At 45.0% G+C, this 26,135-nt stretch overlaps 1 protein-coding gene across 4 annotated transcripts in view; it reads left to right on the top strand.

Moving 5' to 3' along the window:
- FLNB (filamin B) overlaps positions 1-26,135 on the top strand; it is a 446,441-nt gene that overhangs the window by 199,675 nt on the left and 220,631 nt on the right. For all 4 annotated transcript variants that reach the window (XM_085624763.1, XM_085624762.1, XM_085624761.1 and 1 more), the window contains exons 4-6: positions 11,875-12,022; positions 17,148-17,266; positions 19,515-19,592. In XM_085624763.1, coding sequence (XP_085480889.1) covers positions 11,875-12,022; positions 17,148-17,266; positions 19,515-19,592 — 345 coding nt within the window. The remainder of the gene's footprint in view (positions 1-11,874; positions 12,023-17,147; positions 17,267-19,514; positions 19,593-26,135) is intronic.

Here is a 26,135-nt window from a genome sequence, read left to right as displayed (position 1 = left end):
ATGGAATACACAAAAATATCCTCGTGTAACACTATTGCACAGGACTGAAAACAATGCCAAAATTATTGAAGTCCTTTGAAGGATGTGCAGTCATACTGAAAGAGCCATTGTACGTTTAGGACGAAGTTTGTAATTTGAGGAGAAATACCTGAAGCAGGTCGCGCTTCAACAGTTCCTCACAGAACGCGCTCGCTGGTAAAATGGCGTCCGTTCAGGCGATATCGGAGGTATGCGGAGATTCGCCCACAAAATGCGATATAAAAATGCCGAAAAGTGCATCACCTCATACTCCACAGGTTCTAACGTGCATACGTTCAAGTTGGTGCCGATATATCGCACTTTGGGGAAGAAGTGCCGTCCGTCTCCCCGTCACCCTCACGGGAGCTACAAGAACACCAGCAACTTCTACGGGCGCAAGCCACGCCCCCCTTTGGGGTCACAAGGTAGACGGCGCCAGATTTCTCAATATTTGTTCACAGCTGAAAGCCGGTTTTGCTCATTGGAAAAGAAGCTACTTACCCATGTGTGCAGTTGTATGATGTATTAAGACCCAGGTGCAAGCGGAGTAGGTGAATTAAGTGTGTTGAATTTAGACACAAGTACTTCCCTTCTACCCTTTTATTTATTAGTTCGCACTTTTCTTTCTTTCTCTTTCTTTAATTTATGCGTTTTTATTAAACATTACTAATACATACAGCACTTTGACAAGGCAGGACATGGCATGATGCTTGGAATCGATAAGATGTAAGGAATAGGTATACATTACACAAGGATCACAAATAAGGTGACAGAAATAATACAGGTCCAGCAGAGATCTTTAGAGTACACTAATATCTCAACATACCAAGGACAGAAAATGCCACATAGTTGCAAACAGGATAGGCAGTCCAAAATACCTTGTCGTAACCAATAAATCAACACCAGCGTAGGAGGGATACAGTCCTCAATCCGGATTCTGCTTTAACAAATAAGAGCGTAGAGGGTCCCAAAAGTCTTGTGGTCGAGCAGCAGGTTGTAAAGTTTCAGCATATGTCCCCGACCAATCCTCGCACAAGGACATGTCCTTTAGCCAGTCCTGAAATTTTGGAGCCAGTCTGCTTCCTCACAGCATGACCACTCTGTTTACCCAAAAGTAGTTTTGTGGCGGTGAATTTGTAGAATATTTTTAGGCACCGCCTTGATTTAGCACAGTGGAGCCATAGTCGGGGTGAGCTGAAAAGCGTGGTCTGTCATGCCAAGCAGTGCTGCAAGGGTCTGATACCAAAATGTGGCCACTGTCGGGCAGGACCATGCCAGTTGGAGAATATCCACCCCCAAACACCACATCACTTACCTTTGGTAGCATCATTGCGGTAGGAGCGATCGAGGTCTACAGGGGCAACGTATGCCCTGTGCAAATATTTATAGTGAATTTAACAGAAATCTACGATTGGGGACATCCCTGCCGCATACACAGTCCAGTCATAATAGTTTGCACACTTTTCGACACGTGTGTTACATGGTGAAGATGGCCGTGCAAGTACTGCTGATAGAGTGGGGAAATTGCACAGGTTACCAATATTCCCACGGTGGAAGTGGGATGGTGATAGGGGTGTGTAGGAAGAAGACATGTTAGGAATACAAATATTCTAAAACAAAAATATTTTAAAAATGGCAAATATCCTAAACTACGGCTAACAAACTACGTCAGTGCCTTCCAAAAAAGATCGTTACACCTGTTTGGGTAGAAAAGTTGTGTGACTAAACCCAAATATGTTCAATTTCCACCCACAAGAGCGTGTGATTAATGCAAGATGCAAGTCACACGTCCTTTCGTTAAATGAGGCCAGGGAGTAGGTGTAAACCGAATTAAAACACACTAGAAAGGCTCATAAGAAGCATAAAAGTCTGTGGGGTAATGTCAGCAGAATCAGTTGTCTACAAAAGGCTACTTAAGTGCGAGCTCCCGGTTTCCCTTTTAGAGAAAGTGTCGTGTTGCTCATGATGTATTCCCACGAGAGCAGTAAAAGTTTTGTTAACTAGAGAGTGATCAGTGGCCTCAGAGTGATTTGCATTGTCCTGGTTAGCACAAGGAATGTGATGACATCACCCATATGCGCACCCCTCCCCCACCAGCAGGAGAGATCCGAGATAAATACATTGAATATTTATTTTTTAAGGGGGTGCTACTTTCTGATCACAAAACGAGAAGCTTGCTATTTAGCGCTTTAAGAGATTATTCATATGTTTAAGCTGTGACCACGCTCTCTTCGTGTGTCAGAAACCAGCCATCATCAAGGAACCAAAAGAGTATAAGCAAAAAATGATGTACAAATGATAATTGCCATAAACACATCAGCAGGATTTTGAGATTGGGACAACCAGTCAGCTTGCTCAGAATGTTCATAGTTAATTAAATATATTTTGATTGAGTTTTCTGCATATGAACAAGCACCATCATAACTATCACCTGCAAGTAGATTCTTGAGGCATACCAGTCAGATTCCAGCATCACTATTGTCAAGCCATTCACAATAGTCCCAGATTGGTTGGCCACCAGGCATTGTTATACATGTGTAAACTCTGTTTATCACCCATGGTGACCCCGTGCCGCCCCATCTCGCGGCTTCCCGTGCCCCACTACAGCTGTTAGGGGACTACGCCTTCCGCGACTCTCCAGGGTCCCCATTCCTTCTCAAACGTTTGTGGGCACCCCATGTCTCATACACCAGTTTATCTGCCTCATGCACCAATCCAGGTTAGATGCCCAGGCCTGTATTGTCGGAACCCTATCTTGCCCCAGTGCCTGATCACATTGAAACGTGCAACCATCAAGGCAACGTTGCAGAATAAGAGTCCATAGCGGTCCAACGTTTGTTCCACCCCAGATACCCAGGATCATCAGCTGTGGGGTTAGTTCCCACAAAGTCCAAAACTGCTGATACCGTGTGGCCCACATTCCTCCAGAAGCACTGAATCTAAGGGCAGTGCCAGAGCTTTTACACCAAAGTTCCCATTTGCTGCAGCCCCTCTGGCAGAGATCATTGTCCATTCTACTCATTCGAAAGAAATGGGTCCTCGTAATGTACACCCCTGAGTAATTTTAGCAGAATCAATTGAAATCCTGCCCGTACGGCCACATTCCGTGGGTAACAGAATGCTGCTCTGCAGTCGGCTTCCTCCAGTCTGTCAAAGTCCTGTTACCATTTGTCAATAAGACTATACAGTGAGGGAAGTCTATTGTGTAGGAGTGTAGAGTTTATTTGGGGCACAGCATGGCTGGTCAGGGGGGCCCTTGGCACCCTGTACTCTAGTGGTGTCTTGTCTGGCGTCTCTTCTAACAACTCTGAATGCCTTTGCAGTAAGTGTTGTCCTGCCACACGTCACCCACCTTAAATATGCCCAGTAGGTCCTACTTCATATAACGCTCTATGACCCATAATCCTTTCAGAATATCTGACTCCCACAGAGGGGACTCCAGCATCAGCTTACCCTTCCAGCCCATGATCCGAGTCACCCAATGCCATGTTTTAATTACTGTTGCCATCGGGACGGGCAGTTGCTTCAACCCCCTGCCCACATAGAGTCGCTGGATATACCTCCCTGGGTCCATTGCTCCCCAATAATCCATCAGTGAGGTTTCTTGCTGCATGGAGAAGGTCCAGTTATTGATCAATTGCAGTTGTGTTGCCCAGTAATAGAGACGCTGGTGCGTGAGGGCAATTCCGCCCTCCAGGGGCTTCCTGGTCAAAATAGTCAGGGCAGTCCTTGGCCTTCCCCCATCCCACAGTAGCCCTCATGTTACCCGTCCACGGGCCAGAAAAATCCACCTGGGACCTTGAAGGGAGTGTTTTGCAACATACATAGAAATGTAATTATATAAATCATTTTATAGTGGGCTGTTCTTCCATGCAAGTATAGCGGGAGTCTTCTCCAGTGCCCTGCTTCCCCTCTATTGGCCCCAAGGATTCAGGTTAGGTTTTCCTTGAAAAATATATCACTGTCCTCGTCACGAAGATTCCGAGATATATGAAGCCCACAGGATCCCACGTTAGTGGGTAATTCCAATACCCTCCCAGGTTATTGTTGGAGAGTGGGAATTCCACATATTTGTGCCAATTTATGCGAAGCCCTGAGTATGACCAAAATATTTCCAGCGCTCATGGGGTGGAGCATTCGGGGTCTGCCAGGTAGAGAGGTATGTCATTGCCATTCAGAGAAATTACATCCTCCCTCTCCGGGTCCCATCGTATGCCTCTTATTAGTACATCTTTCCATATCCAAATGGCGAGTGGCTCGATTGACACCAAGTAGAGTAAGTAAAACAGTGGACAACCCTGCCGGTTACCACGACCCACTCCAAACTCTCCTGAGAACTCCCCATTAACCCTGGCTACCGGGTCCGTGTAAAGCAGTCTCACTCACAACAGAAATATCGGGCTCAACCTCATCTTATGCAAGATCGGCATCAGATATGGCCACTCCAGGGAGTCGAATGCCTTTTCGGCATCCAGCGCTAGTATGATGGCTGGCTCATCTATACTATTACTATGCACTAGGCAGCCAGCCAATTTGCTGAAGTTATGCCTGTTTGCCGTATATGACATGAAGCCCAATTGGCTGGGGGCCACAAGGGTGTTCACCACATGCAACAATCGGTTGGCAAGAACTTTTGCCAAGACCTTAGTCACCAGGCTTAGCAATGAGATTGGCCTGTATGCAGCAGTTTCTCCATTCCGTTTCCCCTTTTGGTGGGTCATGACTATGTTTGCCCGTCCTAGGTCTCATGGGAGCTGGTCATCACTCTTCGCCCTGTGGAACATTTAACGGAGCAGGCCAACTATTCGGAGTTTGATGCATTTGGGCGAATGCTTTAGATATCTCAGCCTCCGTGATCTTCGATTTCCAGAGACTGACTTAACAATCTATCAAAAGATTTGTATAGCGCTACTCGTCTCCATTGAGGGTATTCAGGCGCTAGCCGGATCCAGTTGATAAGCTAGGTCTTCAGGGACTTTCAGTACTCTGTATGAGATAGTGAGGTTTGTGGATGAAAGGGTAGCTAGTTCCATGTCTTCGCTGCTAGGTAGGTGAAGGAGCGACCTCTGCATCTGCTACATTGGATGCAAGGGCGAGGGTTAGAGAAAGATATTTGGAGGGGAGGTGTCTGGTGGGCTGATGGAAGTTCGGGCAGTTGTTTAAGTAGGCGGTCCGCAGTTGTGTAGGGCCTTGTATGCATGGGTCAGGAGCTTGAACTGGCATCTTTTCTGTACATGGAGCCAGTGGAGTTCCCTGAAGTACAGAGTGATATGGGTTCATCTAGGGAGATCCAGGACAAGTCTGGCTGCTGCATTCGGTATGGTCTGTAGTTGTCGGAAGATGTGAACTGCTATCCCTGCATAATAAGCATTGCCGCAGTCCAGCCGGCTGGAGTGCGTCTTGAGCTTTGGGGTAACCGTTATGAAGCAGAAGGGGGATGAAGAAGCAGGAGGAAGAGACAGAGCTGACCTGAATCATCTTGGTTAGCTTATTGTCCAGAATGATGCCTAAGTTCCTAGTGTGGTCAGTGGGGGTAGGAGTAGGTCTGAGTTCTGAGGGCCACCAGGATGCGTCCAATGGGTAGCTTTTGTTTCTGAAAGTCGGTACCTCTGTCTTGACTGTGTTAAGTTTCAGGCAGCTGTCCTTCATCCATTTGGCAACGTCTGTCATGCAGTTGTTGATGTTGATGTTGATCTTGGCAGCCTCTTCTAAGAGGGAGAGGATGAGTTGTGTGTCATCATCGAAGGATATGATGAGTCCGTGGCGAAGCTGGCCAGAAGTGTCATATAAGTGTTGAAGAGGTTGGGGCTTAGCGAAGATCCTTGGGGTACTCCACAGATGATTTCCTTGGGTTCGAAGGTGAAGGGGGAATGCGGACTGTTTGCAATATTTTGGTGAGGTAAAAGGCAATCCATCTGAGAGTGGCTCTTTGGATGCCTATGTAGTGCAGCCTTGTGATGAGTTTGTTGTCAGAGACCGTATCGAAGGCTGCTGAGAAGTGTAGGAGGATCAGAGGCACAGTCTCCTCGGTCGAGTAGGGCTTGAATGTCCTCAGTAGCCACGACGAGGGCTGTCTTGGTACTGTGGTTAATGTGGAATCTGGATTGGGAGGAGTCAAGTAGGGGTTTTAGTTCAGTTGAGGTGTTTTTGTGTAGCATGAGGTTACCCATACAGATCTCTCAGTGCTGATACAGACATACCTTCCGGTTCCTTGACTCATTTTCATTCTGTTCTATTCCAGATGTGAGAAGAGTTGCTGGTTGATAGCTTTTTCTAATACTTTGACTGGAAACAGGAGCAAGGAGATCGGTCAAAAGTTGTTGAGTTTGCTGAAGTCTGCTGTTGGTTTCTTTAGTAGGGCATTGACTTCTGCGTTTTTTCAGTCCTCGGGTAAGGTAGCCGTGGCAATTGAGGTGTTGAACAAGATGGTGAGTACGTGGCTGATTCTGGCTTCGCCTAGTAAGTTGAAGATATTATGAGGGCATTGGTCTGTTTGGGCCCCTGAGTGGACCGAGTTCATGATAGAGGTGGTGTACTGTGGGGGGAGCTGGCTCAGTGGTGGTAGTGGAATTGTTGTGTTGCTTGAAGTAGTCGGTGGCCTTGGGCTTGGGTTTGAAGTTTTTGGAGATGTTGGCGATCCTGTCGTGGACGAAGTTTGCAAAGTTCCTGTCAGGGGGAAATGTTTTGTTGCATCTGTGAGGTTGGAGAATTCCTTACTTTTGGTATAGGTCGTTTATGTGTAGCAAATGCCTGTGCTATGGTGGGCGGGGTATCCACCATCTCCCCCGTCCCCATGTGAATGTCTGAATCTATCTTTGTCTCTCTTCTAACCACACTAAGGGCTTCCCTGCCTTATTGGCCACCTCAAATATCTTTCCCTGCCTCGCTCCAAAGTGGGCCCTTGCCTCCTGCTGGATATAGCTTCTCCTATCCTCCATAATCTCCTCTATCTTATGTATCAGACTGAGGGAGGGATAGTACACATATTCAGCTTCTCAAATGGTCTATTTAGATTCCCCACTCTTGCTCTCTCTGTCCCTTTCTCTTCTTTTTCAGATCATATGTGTAATAATCTGCCCCTTGGAACAGTCTTATAGGCTCCCATTATAGGTCCACCTCTGAGTTCACAGTGGCTGGATTCTCCTTGAAATCGAGATCTGTGGCCTCAGTAAGTAAGCTCGTATTTGTCTAATCTGTCAGTTTCCAGGGGTTGAATTTCCATTCACTTATAGTCCCTGGACGATCTGTGAGTGTATGAGTGACTACGGGCAAGTGCTCTGATAAGCCTCAAGGCAAAATGGTGGCACCAGAAAAAAGGCCAGCCTGTACATTGGGCACATATTGTTGGAGACCAAGGAGTTTTGTTGTGGCCTGGGATGTTTTTTACCACCACAATTCTGCCATCTCCAGTGATTCAAGGAAGGAGCCTGAATGCAGGTCCACCCTGTGTCTATCTCTAATGTGTCACTAATCCTGTTAAATTCTGCCTCACGTGAATCCATAACACAGTATGTCAGGGGGCCCCAATCAGATTCCTTACAAGTCATCAACTTGTGTATGCTGCCATTGGCGTGACGACCGGGAGAGCTGCTTCCTCGCGGCCTTCCTAAGAGGCTGTGGAGTCGGCTCCTGTACCCTCTTAGTCCGCTGTTAGTGCTGTCCACTTGACATTCAGGGATTGCTGATGTATTTCTGCCATGAATGTGGCCCTCTCAGTCTTCGCTTGATCCATAGTCTGCGCTGCCAGTGATCATCTGCGTGGCTTACGCTTCAACTTCTGTCTCTGCGATTCTGGAGGCCAGTTCTCTGTCTCACACCTCAGTGAGTGGGTGGCCCTTCATCTCGTGCCGGTCCCAAGCCTGGGCTGCAGACACAAACAAATGCGACCCTCCCTCATCAATGATCCATAGTTTTGCAGGGACAAACAAGGTATATTTTAGATTTAGTTTCTACAGATGGCCGTTTACTGCTATAAAGGTTTCTCTATGGTGTTGTACTACTTTAGTGTAGTTTGACTATATGCTCACCATTCCGCCATCCAATTTCCGAGGACCATGGCCATATGCCACCTTTCAGATATGATCCCTGTCTTGGAAGTTCCAGAATCTGGCTGCTATCAGCCTAGTTGGTGTCCCCGGAGCTGGCGGCCTGTCCGGCACCCTGTGCACTCTTTCAGCTGTGAACATCATGGAGGTATTGCTCCCTAGTACTGTCGACAGTAGTCAGTTTTCCAAAAACCGCTCCATACTAGGGCCATCCCAGTGTTCTTGGACCCCACCAGACTGCACATTATTGCTCCGGAACCATCCTTCAGTATCTTTCACCTTCTCTATCAGGTGCTCGATGGTTTTCTGCATGGAATGGATCTTAATATCACTTTCTGCAATTGTGGGTTCCATCCGAGTCAGCTTGGATTCGGTCTCCCCCACCCTGTCATCCAGTTTCCTATGGTCAGCCCACAATAGCCCCAGGACTGGCCCCACTGCATACATTTTAATTTCCAGTGCTGTTATGGTATCCTCTATCGCCATTAGAATCGCTGCTGTGTGGACTTCTAGTCTTTGATCTGTGTTTGCCTGTCCTTGACCACACAGCTCCTCTCTGTGGCCGGATGACCTATGGCTGTCCCCCTTCTTCAGGGTTTAGGCTGCACCATTTCCACGTGTATGTAGATCCCTGCTTATGCCCCATTCAGTTCACTTTAGGGCCTGCCATGGCCCCATTGTGTTTGGGTATGCTACCACTGCATCTCCGTTGATGCCCCTTAGGCACCTAAGGGGTGTCCACCTCACCAAAGCTGCCTTTCTTGAGGGCCCACCTCCACCCAGGCTGTGCCCCCCCAAACCCAGGCTCCAGCCCGGGGGGCCAGCTCCCCTGTCCCTTGCAGCCTGACCCGAGGAAGAGGACAGGGCGGCCATGGGCAGACAGCCGCAGCCAGTCCAGCAGGCATGATAACCACTCGCTCACCTTGTGCGTTGCAAGGGCCCAGGGTTCCCGACCATAGATCAGTCTGGTGTCACAGCGTCTTTGTCTCTGGGTTGAGGGCTGCTCCCAGGGTCCTTCCGGTGGGCTCAAGACACCACTTGCTCCTGGGTGCTCCACACCATCACGCGCCACTTGCTCGCCACCTTGGCAGTGGGTCACAGACTATACTAGGCCATACCTTGTCTGCATGCCCCCGAGGATCAGTGACTCCAATTTCTCTTTGGGGTCCATGTCACCTTGTGCAGTCCCAAATCACTGGTTGCCCGCTTAGAGAGTCAATAAGCGTCCCTTCAGTCACAACGGGGTGGATGGGGCTGTCAATATGTGGCAGCTGCCACCATCTTGCAGGTCAAGTCAGCCGCTGCCTCTGCCCTTGCCCCTGTGTCTGAGCTCATGCTGCACCGTGCGGCTGACAAATGCCGCGGGCCCCCTCCCCTAGATGGCTGGAGCCCACTCTGCAGCAGACTCAAGGCATTGAAATGAGCACCTGCATGGGGCCTAGTGCCAGAGCTACGGGCTAATGCATCTGAGTCCATTCGCGGCAGGCCACACCCCCCATCAGAGCTGTACCTTTGTGTTTAGTATCATACACAAATATCATTCACCGTGAAGATGTAAAAAAACCTTTGATTCAATCTAGGCAGATGGAGAATAGACTATGATTTGGAATTCTTAATAAGAGCAATAGTTCTTTTTTTTATTCAGGCATGTTGAAGTGCACACATGCGCACACACTCTGCGCATGATTCACAAAGGAACGTATGCCTTGTGAAGTTACAAGTGCTGAGTCTCCTCACTCGTGACCGAATCTCCACACTCTGGGTGGAATCTTTGCACTGCAGTGTGGACATTCTGCCACGAGTGCAGTGCAGACAGTATGCAATCGTAACTTTACGAGTCGTAAGTCCCTTTGTGAGTCAGGCCTTCGCTCTCTCTCTTTCTCTGGCCATGCTTGGCATGACGTTGGGTGCAGGGTCTGGCCTTCGGCCAAGCACTTTGATCTCCTCGATGTGGGTGCTCAGCCCCCCGTCATGCACAGCCCTATGCCGTGCATGGCGTGCATTTTAGGAGTAGGATCTGGCCTCTTACCTCCAGCTGTGCGCCTAACCACCCATGGGTGGCCAATCCACCCACCACACATGTGGGTTTGGGTGCAGTGCCTGTACACAGTCACACAACCTCCCACAGGTTATCAACTGCACATGGACACCTACCGACACGTCTTTTTTTGTAATTAATTATTTCGGACCCTTGGTAGTCCTGAGTGCTCGCAGTCACTACAAGTGTTTGTGTTTTAAATTTAGGGCCTAGGGCCAGGACGTCAGGGATCCCATACCCTGCCCCTCTGTAAGGAAATTTTTTAGGACCAGGGACTGAGTGCCCATGTCCTGTAATGGTGGCTGCAATGTTTCTTCTGATGTTGTGGCAATCCGAAAGCTCGCTCCCAGGGGACCGACCTCTGTCCTGTGGGAGCGAAATGAACGATGGGAGAAAGGGTCTGCTTGGCCAATCACAACACTTTATTTTTCAAATTCCCGGGTCCAACGGGACTTATGAGGGACCAACTGTCAATATGCCTCTGTTTTGTGAACCTTAATTCCTCCAAAACTGGTGAATGGATTTACACCAAATTGCAAAAAGCACTCTTTTGGGGTAAAGATGTAGCTTTCTTCCAAATTTGGTGTAATTTGGTTTGGCTTTTTTTCTCCATCATTCAATTCTAATTTTCTCTATTTCTCTATGCATGGAGGAATTGCTTTTTGGTCCCACTCCTTTTACTTCACCTCCTCCACCCCCAAACCTCTTGACTTATCACCCTGAAACTTTCCAGGCAGAAGCTAAGATGGATGAAACTTGTATTTGGAAAGTTTTGTGAAGAATTGTAAAATGGCGCTAAAGTTATTACCAGCTCCAAAAAATGCTCTTCTTATGGAAACAAACTGGTGGTATACTATTCTGGCTGCAAACGTATATTTCATAGCCTAATTATATTAAATTTTTTCAGCTCAAGTACTTATTCACTATATAGTAATACCAAAAGACACTGATGCTACATTGTAGTAATAGTCTAAATATATTACACTACTTCAGTTCAGGTACTTAATCAACTTAAACATTCAAAGAACACAGATGATACAATGGAGTAAATACACTTGCACTCTAAGGGGTTGCTGATTGCCCATTAATTTCTACCCTCTTGATGCTTTATTGTTGATGTTTTGGGCCTCCCGGTATTGGGGGTATCCTTCATCAGGACCGTCCAGTTGGACAACATACTCTTACAACCGTATCAAAGTGCCTCAAAGTCCAGTGCCTCTGTAATAAAATCAGTATGAACACATTGTAAAAATATGATATGCAAACAAATGCTCTAAATTACTCCTACTTCATCTGATCTTTTTCATTATCTCGATTTCTGTGGCACAATTGAACCAAAAATGGCATAATCTCCAAAATACATAACTTTATCACAGTAATTCCTTTGTCACAAACCATTTTTCTAATATGCACAGATCAGAACAAACATCAGTAAACTCACTTATCGAAAAGTGTTGCTCATAGGGGGTTTTCACAAGTTGTGGTCCTGTTTAACAACAGAAGTGGTGACTTGCACATCATGTCATTTTGCTGGTGCAAAAGTTTAATTTAAATCAGGAAGGTTTTTTTTTCTTTAAAATCATTTGAGACCCTCACATTCACAAAATGTTCAACTGAGAGCAGTTTGACTTTATAGCCACCATACATCTTCAAATGAGCACAAATATTTATGTAAAATCAAGTAGAAAAGAAGCCATTATTCCTGTTTGACATTTTTTCAATATTAAAAAACTTGAAAATGTAAGATCATTGACTACACACTATTTTCTGTAGGTAATCACTCCAGAAGAGATCATTCACCCTGATGTGGATGAGCATTCAGTAATGACCTACCTGTCACAATTCCCAAAAGCCAAACTGAAGCCGGGGGCGCCTCTGAAACCGAAACTCAATCCAAAGAAGGCTAGAGCATATGGACGGGGTAAGGTTCCTTCCTTGGTGCAAATGTATTTTGATTTTGTTTGTGTTTTAAACCTACAAATCTAGTTTGGGTGGAAATCTGAGGAACGGTAGAGGCAGGTCTATCGTGTTACGAAATGTGTGGCAACCAGCCAAGAGGGCACTCCCATCCTGCAAACTTTCTTCCAAATACATGAGCACACACCTTTAGCTGAAAAAATGTGTCCTTATGAAAGGTTAGCAAGTTAAAACAATGTTTTTATTGGTTGTAATTGCTGCTTCACGGAAGGCCTCTTCTGATAGACCTGTACTAACATGCAGAGGTCTACTAACTCATTGCTGAAAAGTGCCAAGAAGGTAGAAGGCATTGGTAGTGCTTAAAAGTCACCACAGATATAATGTTTTCAATGTTTCATGTCTGCTTTGTTTCTACGGCTGCTTTGTAGCTACATGTATCATTTTGTAGATGGACTCTGGATTATGGTTGCTCTGTCTGATGGTCAAAAAGCTTCATTCATTGTAGTATACTTATGGGCTGGGCTTGGAGAATACTACATTATTAGCAATATTCACTGTCCAGAAATGCAAGGCTGTATTACTTCTGTCAACATTGTTTGTCAGGCTTTCTCTCACGGTGGAGCTCTTGGTTTATGAAGTGAAGCCAGCCACATAGTCTCCAGCTGCTTTACCAATATAGATTTATTGGTGCATACCAGTATAAACTTGTGATTTACATTAACAGAGGCAAGGAGGAGTCATCCAGTCCCAACGACTCCCAAGTATGATCCCCTGCATCAAGCTCTAGCCAAAGGTCTAGAACATTTCTATGTCACTACCAATGCCTATATCTCACAAAAGGAAGAGACAAGGGAATAAGCCTTCTCTGACTCCCCTACTGAACCTGATAACTCACTAAACAGAGAAGTGCTACACTAAACAAACTACTTAACCCCTATGAAGGAAGAGGAAGTTGTGTCCTTCATTAACCCTCCAATGGGTAGGCTTAACAGTAAGACAAAGGGGGCAACAAGGGGATGGGAAAGACATTACCTGTCTTAATACAGCCCTCACACACTTTGCAGTGTCATGCTTCATCATAGGGCCGCATCAGACGTCAAGGCGCAGACCAACACACTAGACTGAGCGCAAGTGTTTTTGTCTGTATGAAGAATAGTGGTGAGGGTAGAAAACGTGAAGGAACAAAACACAAGAAAAAATACAGAGGAAAGAATATTCCCTCAAGAAGGGACCAAACAGTGCAGATACATAAAGTTAAAACTACCTAAGGGGAAATAACAGTCTACCTTTATTCATGTAACCCCTTGGTAGGATTAAAACCTGAAAGGTGGGATATTCAGGGGAGGTAAAAGCCCCTATATCCCTACTGCAGATACCAACATGTTTCTGCCAGTGCTGCGTGCCTAACCGGGTCACTCTGGCATTCGTCGGCGGTGGACCTGCGTGCGGAAATGGCCATTGGTGGTTCTTTGTAGTAAGTATGACTACAAGATCACGTTCCCACAAAGGTCCTGGGTTCAGAGAAGTACTTGTGAACTCGTAAAGAGGATTCCTCTGTGCAACTACTGGAGAGTGAGTAAATTGGAGATTTCCCTCTTTTTTAAATGTGGTAAACACCTGAGTAGGGGTGAAGACCATAAGAAACGAGTGATCCATACCCTGACGAATGCCAGAGTGACCCGGTTGAGCACGCAGCACTGGCAGAAACATGTTGGTATAGTATATATCATAGTTTCTCAGGGTCAAACCCCTTTCATTCCACCAAATACTGCAATTGTTTTCTAACAATTGTTATGTACAAGATGTTATGTACCTCCTTTTCATCCAACTGAATTGGGAAAGGAAGGCGTATTTTTGCAGAAGGCTTTAACAAAGATATATGAAAGACTGGGAATATTTTTACACACTAATGAAATTTAACTCGTACTGAAACTGGATTCACTGTTTTTTCAACCATAAATGAATCACAAACTTAGGTTGCAATAAAAATTTATTTTCCAATTGTAATTGTTTGTGAGTAACCACACCTCTCATGCAACATACTGATGTGCTGGATGTCTCTTACAATCAGCATAAAACTTTGCTCTTTCCAAGACTTCCTGGGCTGATTTCTGAATGTTAGTTAACTGAGTTAAGTTTTCTTGCACTGAATGAACTCATGGAGACACAGATTGATCAAGAGGAAATATGAGGGGATGATGTCCATACATGCAAAAAAGGGTGATATTACAGTACAGTGGTCTTTGTAATTGTATGTAAACCTTGCCAACTCAATGTCTTTCTCGAATCCTCCTCTTGTGACAGGGCTTGATAGTTCAAATACTGTTCAACAGGTTGATTCAACCTTTGTCTGTCCATCAGCCTTAGGATGGTAACTTGTAGACGGACATATTTCCACATCTAGTTCTTTACATAGAGCAGACCAAAATCTTTAAATATATTGAGATCTTATGTTAGTAATCAAAAACTTTGGAACACCAATTAGTCGAACATGTTCTGAAAATATCTGTGCAAATTCTTTTAAGATGGCCAACTTCAGCAGATATATAAATTGACCCGTATTAGTCAAATTGCCCACCACCACTAAAATTACTGCGCAGCCTTGACTCTTGGGCAAATCTATGATGAAATCCATTGAAACATTTGCCCAGATGTAGGTGGCACAGGAGAGAGTCTCTGGCTTTAATAGAGCTACACAGCAACAAGTAAATCCCCACATGTGAATTTACATGGTAATGGGAACCCATAATAGTGATGGTTCAGGGGTAAATTGACCTTGATGGAGCCCAGCTTTAATCTATGGGTCTCGTGCCAAATTACAATTAGGAAACAAAATTTCCTCCTGCACACCTGCAGAGATTACACACACAGCTGTATTTGTATCTTTGTACTCTGGGCGCTCATAGAATGTTTCACCCTTGCTGTGTTTGGATGAGCTTCAGCTGGCTGAAGCTCAACAATAACAAAGCGGAGCCAGATAAGATGGATGCGAAATCTTCATTGCACAAAACTAGACTGACAAAAAAATCACTTGTGTCAGTTTAGGGCTCCCAGAAACATTCCTCTTAATGACAGAGGACAAAATTCTCGGTTGAGTCAGGTGGTCTCTTATAGGGTCCATGCATCATGTATAGCAGTCCAAGACTCCTCCTCGGCCATCTAGCTAAACAGAAAAATCAATATAACCTCAAAAAATATTCTCCTTAAATCTGCATCCTTTCCAATCCCTTTTTAAGGATTTTCAAGTATCAGTCCTCGGTTATTGGTTTCAGGATTGTCTCTTTAGCTTGTGTTCACTTGTCTGTGCTAAGACTAGATGACAGTAGGTTTGTACACACTTAGAAGAAATACCTGTTTGCATATTTCACCAGGTAAAGTATTTTGGTCAGAGTAATTGCTTTATAGGCAGTTCATTTTATGTGGTACACTATGCTATCTATGTTGTGTACTAAATCACTTAAATCAAATGACAAGGATCCACTTGGGGGCATAATGAAGACCAAGGTTTTCAGAATGAGGCTCATTTCATCTTGGAAAGATATTTTCTGGACCTGAAACAAAGCGACTTGTCTTTGAAAATTGCTGCATTCGCAAAAATGCAACTCACGTCAACTGCAATTTCCTTAAGTTGATTAATGTACTTCTACTTTCATTCAAAGTGTACTATTTCTGGATGATGTGTCAACCTTGCATCAAGTATCACAAGCAAGAGAAGCTTGGATGGTTTGGAAACATGATTCTCTAATGGCTGCCATAAGCCTAAGAGCTTTATTTAGAGTTTGGCATACAAGAATCCATCATAGACATGTTGGCTATGCAGTCCGCCATATTACAAGTGTGATTTAAAATAACTCACTTGCAATACAGCAGACAGGACATCCACCATGTTTGCAGCGGAGTACCCAGTGTGCCAAACATCAAGTAAGGTACTAACAATGGAGATGGGGCTTTTTCAAGTTATAGTGATAAACTGATACTCTTCTGGTGGGCAATCCAAAATGCACCGAGTAACAGAGTTGGGGTCTCATATAATATATATACTGAGGCCAAGTGATTCAACTTCAAAATGTGAACAGTCCATCAGAGGACTCAATTACTTGTGGGGTCCTAAGCTCCCTCTACACCCCTACTTCCAGCACCTTGTCTCAAGGCCCTTCATCAGCAAGGTTCCAAAATTGTTTGTCACGGCTGTTTATTTGTTTCTTATATTGTTTTGTATGGCACAGAGTGTCATCTACATGGTGTGTGGTGTTTCCCTGGAGCTGAGGCTTTACTTAGCTCATGGACATTCATGAAGAGAACTTCTTGTGTCGTGGACTGTAGAATTATTTCTTCCTCTGGCGAAAGCTGAACGTTATGATGGTAAAAATAACTAGGACTCCAAACGTCCACCCGTGAATTGTAAAACCCCAGCCTGGATTAAAGAAACTTTACAATAAATGTGTATGACAAACATGTAGATATATATATAAACTTTGAATGGAAATGATTTGTATATTTTTTAGTCATTTTGAAAACCCAGCTAGATTTTGATATTTCTTTGTAAACCAGCCCAGTTCTAACACTAAGCAATTTAGTTTTGGAGTGCAACAAACAACAATTTTGGCATATCGCTGAAAGCTGTGTTAATATTTCGCTTGAAAATTGAGTGAAAATAAATCACTACAATGTATGTATTAATCTGTTGGATACTTAGGTCAAGAAAAGACTTTACAAACATTGCAGACGGGTTCAACCAGTTGTTCGCATCAGCTACTATTTTGCAATTCATGTTCTTTCCTTTAATCTTCTTATCTAGCACACATCCGGCCCAGACTGCATTTGGCTGGAGATTCGCCGCACCTCATTTAGTAATGCAATGCTTATCTTGCCTATTGTAGCAGAAAAGCAGAACAAACAATGTGTGCCTTCTCTGAGCCGCACAGGTTTTACTTTGGCCAAATCATTGTTTTTTTTAATCGCCTTCACTCTCACCTTATTCTATCAATATTTATGTATACAGTTTATTTGACCTAATTTCTTTTGCATATTTTTCTGAAGTCCATAACCGTGCATGGGCCTAAACACTCACCTAGTCAGTATCTGCCACCATCACCGCAAAGTCACTTGTAATGCAAATATTTTTATAGGGATCGATCCAACCGGCAACATGGTGAAGCAACCCGCAAAATTTACAGTCGAGACAATCAGTGCTGGCCAAGGGGAAGTGTTGGTGTTTGTGGAAGATCCTGAAGGAATCCGAGAGGAGGTATACATTTCCAGCGCTTACTTTTCTTATTGTTGTGGAACCATTCTTTCAGTTAGTCTTGCTATCGTGTTTCGGTGCGTCTTGACTCATGGTGTTCTCTAAGCCACATGTATATTGATCTTCTGGTTGACGACAATAAGCTTTTGGCTACACCTCCGTAGTATACCCGAGAATACTTTAGGCATGCGTTGGTGTATAAATGCAGGCCTTCGCTCCGGTAATGTAAATAGCCGTCAGATCCCTAACCTAGGAAGACTGATTGATCAGAGTGTACATTTAACCTAAAATACCCATGTAGTTTGGTAAACTGCAATTTTCGCGTCTAGTTTTGAAGGAAATAGTAATTTTATTAAAGACAAGGAGTTGTACATTTTCAGTTTCACTGCTTCATTGATCTGCCAGCAGCAGAGAACGAAAAGGTGATAGTTTCAGAGTAATGTAGCTAACCTATTGCCCTCACTAGGTTTTAATTTGGTACAGCGCCCAGTCAGCAACTCTTTGTTCATAAAAGTTTGATCACCCAATGCCCTGCCTCTGCTTTGATTTCTGTTGTATAACTTCAAAAGATGAGCAGCAGTCCATAACCTATATAACTAACTGTCTATACTGAGCCACATATCAGAAAACTAGAATGTAAACACTTGTTTTGCAATTTCCTCCCTCCCTACTGGCTGGAAGCAGTACAAATATTCTAGGATGGCTTCTTCTTGAAAACGTCCTCTGTTCTGGCTGGAATAATGTGATTATGCCGGGTTCACTGGAAACTGCAAATAATCAGGTGTCTGTAGTAGGTTGTCTCTATTAAAAGTAAAAGGTTCCTCCAGCACTAGCTAAGAACATCACTAAGACATGGAGGATGCAATTTTGCATGTTCAAAACAAGTGAAATAATATTGACCAAATTATGGTACTTACTTTACTTACCTTAGAAAGACTGGAGGCTGAATCACCCTTGCTGGGATTTGTACCCTTCAAATCACCACACATCAGTGGAACACATTTAAATCCTCGAGCTATTTAGCAGGCTTTTAATTCGCTTAAATTAACTTATGATCTCCAAGCTTTCATAATCGATTCGAAGAGTCCATGACACTCCATTATTAGCTTACCTGGCCCACAAAAGAGGACACCTCCATATAAATTCCATTTATTTAAAGCAAATCACACTCATTGTGAAATAACATTTGAAAGATGGGTTGTTATTCATTTTCTATTACATCAACGTCATAAGAAATAGACAAAACGTGTCACGCTGGGTCTTTGAGGGCTCGTGAAGTCTTGGCAACTTTCAAATCCTTGTAGCAAGCTTTGTAAGTACGTAGCCTTACATTTGGAGGGTGGCCTATGGTAAAACCCAGATACAATGCAGATGTAAATAATACACAATACATGGATTGTCCAGGCAGTCCTTCTACCTTGAAAATTTATAGAACTTGTTTTCTCTTTATGATCAATAACTTAATACTATGGGTTGACTCAACTCGATCCTGAACCGGGAGTGACTGGATTTCCCGATATATTACTGACTGTAGTTGTATGACTGGCGATGATGAGGCCTCCTTTTCCCCCCCCCTATTGTAATTGCACATTTGTCCAACACGTGCAATTATCAGGTCCGCACTTGTGCGCTTAGCAAGAAACCTCACATGCATGTGTTGAGTAGAGTTGGAATCAAAACCTCCCTTTATTTGCACATAGTTTATTGTATCTGTTTATTATATTTTTAGGAGTCTCTATAGTCAGTTCTTTCCATGATATTACTCAGTCTATTTTCAAACCTTGGCATTTCACCTACAGGTGTTTGAGTCAATTAAATTAATTTCGCTATTTAGACTTATTATCCATATGCTTAGGCAGTTTTAAGTACCTCCATTTTTTTTAGTGTGAACTTTCTCTAATAAATGGCACTGTTTTCCATAGCTCACTTCCTTGATTCACTCACATGCATGGGAAATCCTGGTCGATTATTTGAGTGGTTGTTTGAGTTAAGGGTCTATTGGGCTAATTTAGCAAATTTCTCATCTACTTTTCTTGGCTTTTTTTGTTAGCTGTGCTTCTTAAGATGGCGTTCTTGAATGCAGTGCTGGGCACCACACCAACTATGGATACAATTCTCATGAAGCTAAAGTTGCTTGTCCTGTTGTCAACTTCCAATTGTTCATGTTGTTTTTCTCTGTGTTGAACTTTTAGCATATTTGCTCCTTTCTAGAAACCCTACTGCTAATAACATCTCCATATCTTTGTACCAGGTCCCTGCTGTTCCCAACAATGACAAGAACAAGACTTATTCCGTCCAATATATCCCCAAGTTTACAGGACTTTATAAGGTAAGAAAAGAAAGAACCACATAGCACAGCATAATATTATTTCATAGTGTGGCGTTTATAATGCTTTCCACAACATTTCTAATTTCACTGTAAAACTTTTAGAAGTCAGGAAACCATTTTTAGCGTTATTGCTTTTTTCTGACAGAAAAGCCTTCTGTTATCTACCCCGGTACTCGTAACAAGACTTCCATACTAAAAAAATTGTGCGATCAGTGTGGCAACAACTGGACAAATGTCATACAAGAAACTCTTCTCAACTTCCCTAATTCCCTTTGAAATCTCTGTCTACCCTGTGCCTCAATATCATTGATACCTATCCATCCCAGGGAGGTTTCTGCCATTTACTCACCTGAGCACCTGCAATACATATAGAAAGATAATAAAATCTAGACTCAGGTGAGTTTCAATTGCACACCTTGTGCAAACCCCTCTTTTATGTATCAAAATGTTGACAGCCCTTTACATATTGGATTAGATTTTCCGCGTCCTTCTGTGCTGTTAATTAAACCTGTTGCACCTCTCTGCGCCCTTCTACCCAGTGTGCACATAGAACTACACAGGACATTGCATAAACGAATGTGAGATGGACGTAAGGTAGATACATCTGACCAAATTGCAACGTATCCCCATGTTTTCTGCTGCGACCTGGCTTGTCACCTAGTCGCAACATGAGCCCACTGGTAGAGCTTTGGCAAGGGTTTAACAGGCAAATGTATCTCAAGACAAGCCTGAAGATGCAAATTGACACGGAGTATAACAACGTAAATTCTCTTGCCTCCATTAGCCACGCGGAATAGAGTATATCCTTCCCTCTGCATGATGTTGTATTGCTGGTAGAGTTGCCACCTTGAGCTGCTCAAGGTTTGTCTTACGGTTCACCTTATGTTCTGGTTATAGGCTGAGTTTGCGGCCTACTCTGTTGGCTGTTGAGCTGCAGCGAGGAACATTGTTCTGTCTCTGACTTGCTCCTTGAGTACTGCATGAACCCTAGGCACTAGCGCACCTTCACTCTCTGTGTCTACCCATGGCACTAGCGCAGTAACGCTTTACGCTTGTGTCCCTGTTGAAAATGCTTGTACACCTTGGAGTCAACTCAATGAGTATTCGCATTCCTGTTCAGAGACCTCCTTCTGTTAACAGGTGCATCCCTGCCTGCCCTTACTTGCCAGTGGTACTGACGCTTCCCATTTGGGTTCTGGGCATTTGTGATTTGTGGATGTTGGAGCTTGGGTCCATATAATGTTACTGCCATTGGTAAGGCATTCTTCATCCAAAAGACATTGCCTTTCTTCCATTCCATCAGGGCATTTATCCCATTTTTCATATTGAATAGGCCAGGTCATCATGGATCGTGCCAAATCTCTTCATGTGATATTTCTTGAATTTACAAACATATGGTCATTGAGATGGCTCAGTTTGTCACATCTCTTCAGGCATGCTCCTTTAAGCAGTGCTTAATTTCAAAAAAATATAAGTGCCATGGCCCTAGGTATTTCTCAGGAGGATACTGCAGCTTGTACCACCCACTGCCCCTGCTTGTGCTGCAAAATGCCAGTCTCATCCACTAACTCCATCAAGTGTGTTAGTTTGGAGTATTCCAGGTCATCCACAGCTAGGAAAATGGATTGGATGGGCTGATATCATAATTTTTTTTAACATCTTAAATTGTTAGGTACCCTGTTCATGTGCTCATTTAAAAAACATAATTAGACAGCGCCGTCATGTGGTACACTATCATAGTGTTAAGAAATAGGTGCCGTGCCGAGCACCTGAAAACACTGGCACAAATGAAGCACTCCCTTTAAGCCATCAAATTCTTCTCTTTGCAGCCGTTCTCTAAGCTGCAGTCCTTCTTCAGTCCTGTGATCCACTCTCTTGCATTTCCAGTGTTTCAAGGCACCAACTCTTCCAAGTCCAGTCCAAGCTACTACTGGTTTGTAGATTATAATCTTTCACTTCTACCAGCATTCACAAATGGGAAGATTAGGTCATGCATTCAGGACCTACACTCAGAAGTTTTGTAATTTGGTACTACCTTCAAGTGGGCATCCTTCTGTAGCCCACTGGGGGGGTGAGTCGACAGACAACAAGGTAAAGTTAAATTTAAAAAAAGAAAACCACTTACCTTGCGCTCGCCGACTCGGTAAATGATTTTCTTTTTTTTAATTTAACTTTACCTCGCCTGTCGACCACCCCCCCACCCCCTCTCACCCCGCCCCACCGCTCTTACCTCCACGGTCCGCTCCAGTTATTTTCACTGCTAAAGGCTGCAAATGATCTATTTGCGTAAGATACAGCAAACAGTACGTACTCTTCGCCCTGTCTTCAATTCCTGCTCATTCAGGTTCTCCTTTACTCTAGTGAGAGCCACTCATTAATATTTCGAGGGCTGAATATGGGTGGACATTGCGTTTAATTTTAAATCAGAAGATCCAGCACAGTTTCCCATGGTAGAGTCTGCACTGTAAGGCAACGTGATGTTTTATGTATCAGATGTGGCCCTCTGTAAGCCGAGCCGCCCTCACCTGTGTAATATTCCGCTGACAGGACCCGGTACCTTTATCGTGCTATTCTCCATAGACAGAATTGGGCTTCTACGCATTGAGGAACTGCGCCCGTTCTGTCTGGTCGCTTGGTGAGCAGCATCACATTCAACATCTTGGCTTCACCCTACTAAGTCTCATCATGCCGCAGGAGTGCTATTTTCACTTGTCACACCTACGTGAGGAACATACTACAATGATTATGAGTTAAAAACTGGTCAGTGTACGTTCTCAAAAGTCTACTTGGCTTTAGAAGACCTTTCCTACATTCTCGTAAAAATAAAATATCTTCTGTATCGTCAGCGGAAATACTTTTTTATGTTCCTGCTTCTTATAGCCTGCCCCGATCTATGATTTAAATCCTGTTATTTTCCCGGAAGGACCACCCACGTGTACTGGGAAAAAAAAGTTACGATTGTTGGCTCATATTTGATCTTAACTTTCAAGAAACTGGTCCTATTATCCAGCATGACTTGAGGCTTTTGACCAGTTTCAAGAAAGAAGAAGCAGGTCTGCAGTGTCCAAAGAGCTGGTTTTCTCACTCTTATGAATCCACTCACCTTTCCACCCCCTCGTATCAGAACCTTTCTTTAAATGCTTCCGCTGTCTACACTCAACCTTAGAAGCTTCCAAGTAGTTGGACCACTATGCTTCTCACTAGTTCTTGTAAAAGCCAGTCTTTATGCCATTGCATCCCTCAATCTCTAGCACTGCCTATATGAGAAGAAGACCTAGCATTTGGGCAGGAACTCACTGCAAAGTGATCATAAAACTTCTGCCTTCCAGATGTGTACTTTGCACTGGAGCCCGACTCTGCTGCAGACTGTTCGCAAATCCTAACTCTGTAGAGCCCTGCCAATCAAAAATGTATTTACCCTTTCTCCTCTTCTCAAGTTGTCAGGCGCTTCAGGCCTCTCAATGTATGGCACATCATGTCATCATGGGATGGTTGCCTTCAACTGTTTCTCCAGATCCCTGTTCCCAGTTTTCACCTCTCCTATGACATGCACCCTCAATTCTGAAATTACATTTTTACCACCTACAAACATTTCATCCAAGTATTCTTAAACAAAGGTGAAGTTTTCCAATGCCTTCAGCGTAGTGGTCCAGATGAAAGCAAACCCTTAAATGCTTATTTTAAATAGAATCTTCAACCTAACCCGCTTGGTCTTTTGTTTCCTACCTGTTGTGCTGCCTGTGTGACAATAAACTGAGGCCCGCCCCATAAACTGTGTTGAATTTTCCTTTGTTCAGGAGGCCACTGCAGCTTGCCCCACCCATTGCCCCTGTCAGCACCGCCACTTACAGATCCAGCACAACTAACCATTGCACCCCTACAAGTGTGAATCCAGATGATTCCACCCGCCATACCATATTTTTCAGTTATCCTTTTCTTTACCGTGCCATAATAAGAGGTTGCAAAGGGTACTTTGCATCCTTTCACCCACGTAGGTGGAGGCTGAAGGCCTGCAGGGGTCAGCAAGCCTCTGTTCCTTCTACTCCTTGGGGATAGGAACCACTGCCCAGCTAGGTCTGGAAACCAGCGAGGGCAGCAGTTTTTTACTCGGCTCTCCGCCTTCCTGCAAGTACTCTTGGGGAGTTGACAGCTCTCATGTTGCTCCAAGGCTGACTCCACTCCAGCCTCGTGACAGGCCCATGGTGTCATTGCATTTCAGCTGCAAATCCACTGACAGCCTGGACAGGAAACCGAGATTTATGCTAGACCCTAGTCAGCCTGTTATTTACTAGGTAGTAGAGTGATGTTCAGAGCAAACAGGCATCGAGCGCGACCCTTACTTGTGAGAGAGGAAGATGGCGGCAAGGAGAGCCATTGGTTTTCATCTGTTGTTTATTTGGCTAATTGCAGTGTGTGTTTGTGATTCATGTGTCTGGTACTTGTGTCTGCCAGCTGCAGGCTCAACCTTTGCGCTGCCAACTCTTCTGCACTAAGGTGCCCATGCTTCTTTTGAACATCCTGCGGATATTCTCTGTTCTAATTCAAGATAAAATTGTCCTTGGCACTCCGGGTTTTTCAAAGAGATGCGTTTATATATTCCTTGAGGTAGAGGTGGCCACAGTGGCGGCTGGCTTGTACCGAGAGTGGTGGGAGGAAATAAAAAGAAATAATAAATTCACTTTCCTTCGTAGCGCGACGTCCTCCTCTCTCAAGTGTCTTGCAGTAATCTCTTGATTCAGGAAACTGCCTTACCCAATCCTGGCGTTGCATTCACCGCATGAAAGCAGCACCAGGATTGGATAGAGCGGCCCTCTCAGCGCTCCCAAGAGCATTAGCGGCCTTCACGTTCTCTAACCCAGCTGTCTAAGACAGCTAGGTTAGAGAACTTTAAACTGTGCATGTCTGGTTGGCCATCCCAAGACGGCTGAGCAAAGAGACATGTGCATTTTAAAGCGCACAGTTCCCTGCTGCCACTCGGCAGCCCTGGCCCGTCCTGTCCCGACACCTAGTTCAGGACGGGTTGCTGAAAACGAAACAGTAATAAACTTTATTACAGTTTTATTTTTCAGCTCTGGGGCTTGTGGGGTGATGCTCCTCCGCTCAAATTAAGTAGCCGCCCCTGGGTGGCCACTAAACAGATGGCGACTTGGTGAACTCACAATGAATATCGCAATTTAGTAGCCTAATGCGGTTTCTAATTTATTCCAAAAATGCCACATCGGCCCTCATTATAAGGTCCTCAGTATTTCTTATGGGGCTGCTGTGAGGAGTGACAGACCCTCTTGGAATAGTGAAAAGTGAAATCAAAACAGTTCGAATCTGCTTGGAGTAATCCCTAAATTAGACAAACCTAAGAAGGAACTGGGGTTACGCTCCCATTTATGGCAGCGAGCCAGTGAAACTCACCAATCGATAGAGGTGGGTGAGCTAACACATTTTCAGAGAGAGCCGAGCCAGAGGAGTGCTAAGGGCTGGCTCTGGCTATAGGTGCCCTTGCATGAGCCGAGCCAGAGGAGTGCTAAGGGCTGGCTCTGGCTATAGGTGCCCTTGCACGAGCCGAGCCAGAGGAGTGCTAAGGGCTGGCTCTGGCTATAGGTGCCCTTGCACGAGCCGAGCCAGAGGAGTGCTAAGGGCTGGCTCTGGCTATAGGCGCCCTTGCACGAGCCGAGCCAGAGGAGTGCTAAGGGCTGACTCTGGCTATAGGCGCCCTTGCACGAGCCGAGCCAGAGGATTGCTAAGGGCTGGCTCTGGCTATAGGTGCCCTTGCACGAGCCGAGCCAGAGGAGTGCTAAGGGCTGACTCTGGCTATAGGCGCCCTTGCACGAGCCGAGCCAGAGGAGTGCTAAGGGCTGGCTCTGGCTATAGGTGCCCTTGCACGAGCCGAGCCAGAGGAGTGCTAAGGGCTGGCTCTGGCTATAGGTGCCCTTGCACGAGCAGAGCCAGAGGAGTGCTAAGGGCTGACTCTGGCTATAGGCGCCCTTGCACGAGCCGAGCCAGAGGAGTGCTAAGGGCTGGCTCTGGCTATAGGTGCCCTTGCACGAGCCGAGCCAGAGGAGTGCTAAGGGCTGGCTCTGGCTATAGGTGCCCTTGTACGAGCCGAGCCAGAGGAGTGCTAAGGGCTGGCTCTGGCTATAGGTGTCCTTGCACGAGCCGAGCCAGAGGAGTGCTAAGGGCTGGCTCTGGCTATAGGTGCCCTTCCACGAGCCAGAGGAGTGCTAAGGGCTGGCTCTGGCTATAGGTGCCCTTCCACGAGCCGAGCCAGAGGAGTGCTAAGGGCTGGCTCTGGCTATAGGTGCCCTTCCACGAGCCGAGCCAGAGGAGTGCGAAGGGCTGGCTCTGGCTATAGGTGCCCTTGCACGAGCCGAGCCAGAGGAGTGCTAAGGGCTGGCTCTGGCTATAGGTGCCCTTGCACGAGCCGAGCCAGGAAGATATTAAGCATTTTAAGTCCAGCAGCAGATATGATCAAATCTCACCATAATTCAGAAAAGTGTATTTCATTAAACATAGGAAGGGTTGCACCTTGGTACATTAGATTAAATCACT

Source organism: Triturus cristatus, chromosome 9 (genome assembly GCF_964204655.1).
Source record: "Triturus cristatus chromosome 9, aTriCri1.1, whole genome shotgun sequence".
Classification (NCBI taxonomy): domain Eukaryota; kingdom Metazoa; phylum Chordata; class Amphibia; order Caudata; family Salamandridae; genus Triturus; species Triturus cristatus.
Note: the sequence above shows the minus strand (reverse complement) of the source record. Positions and strands in the feature narration are given on the sequence as shown.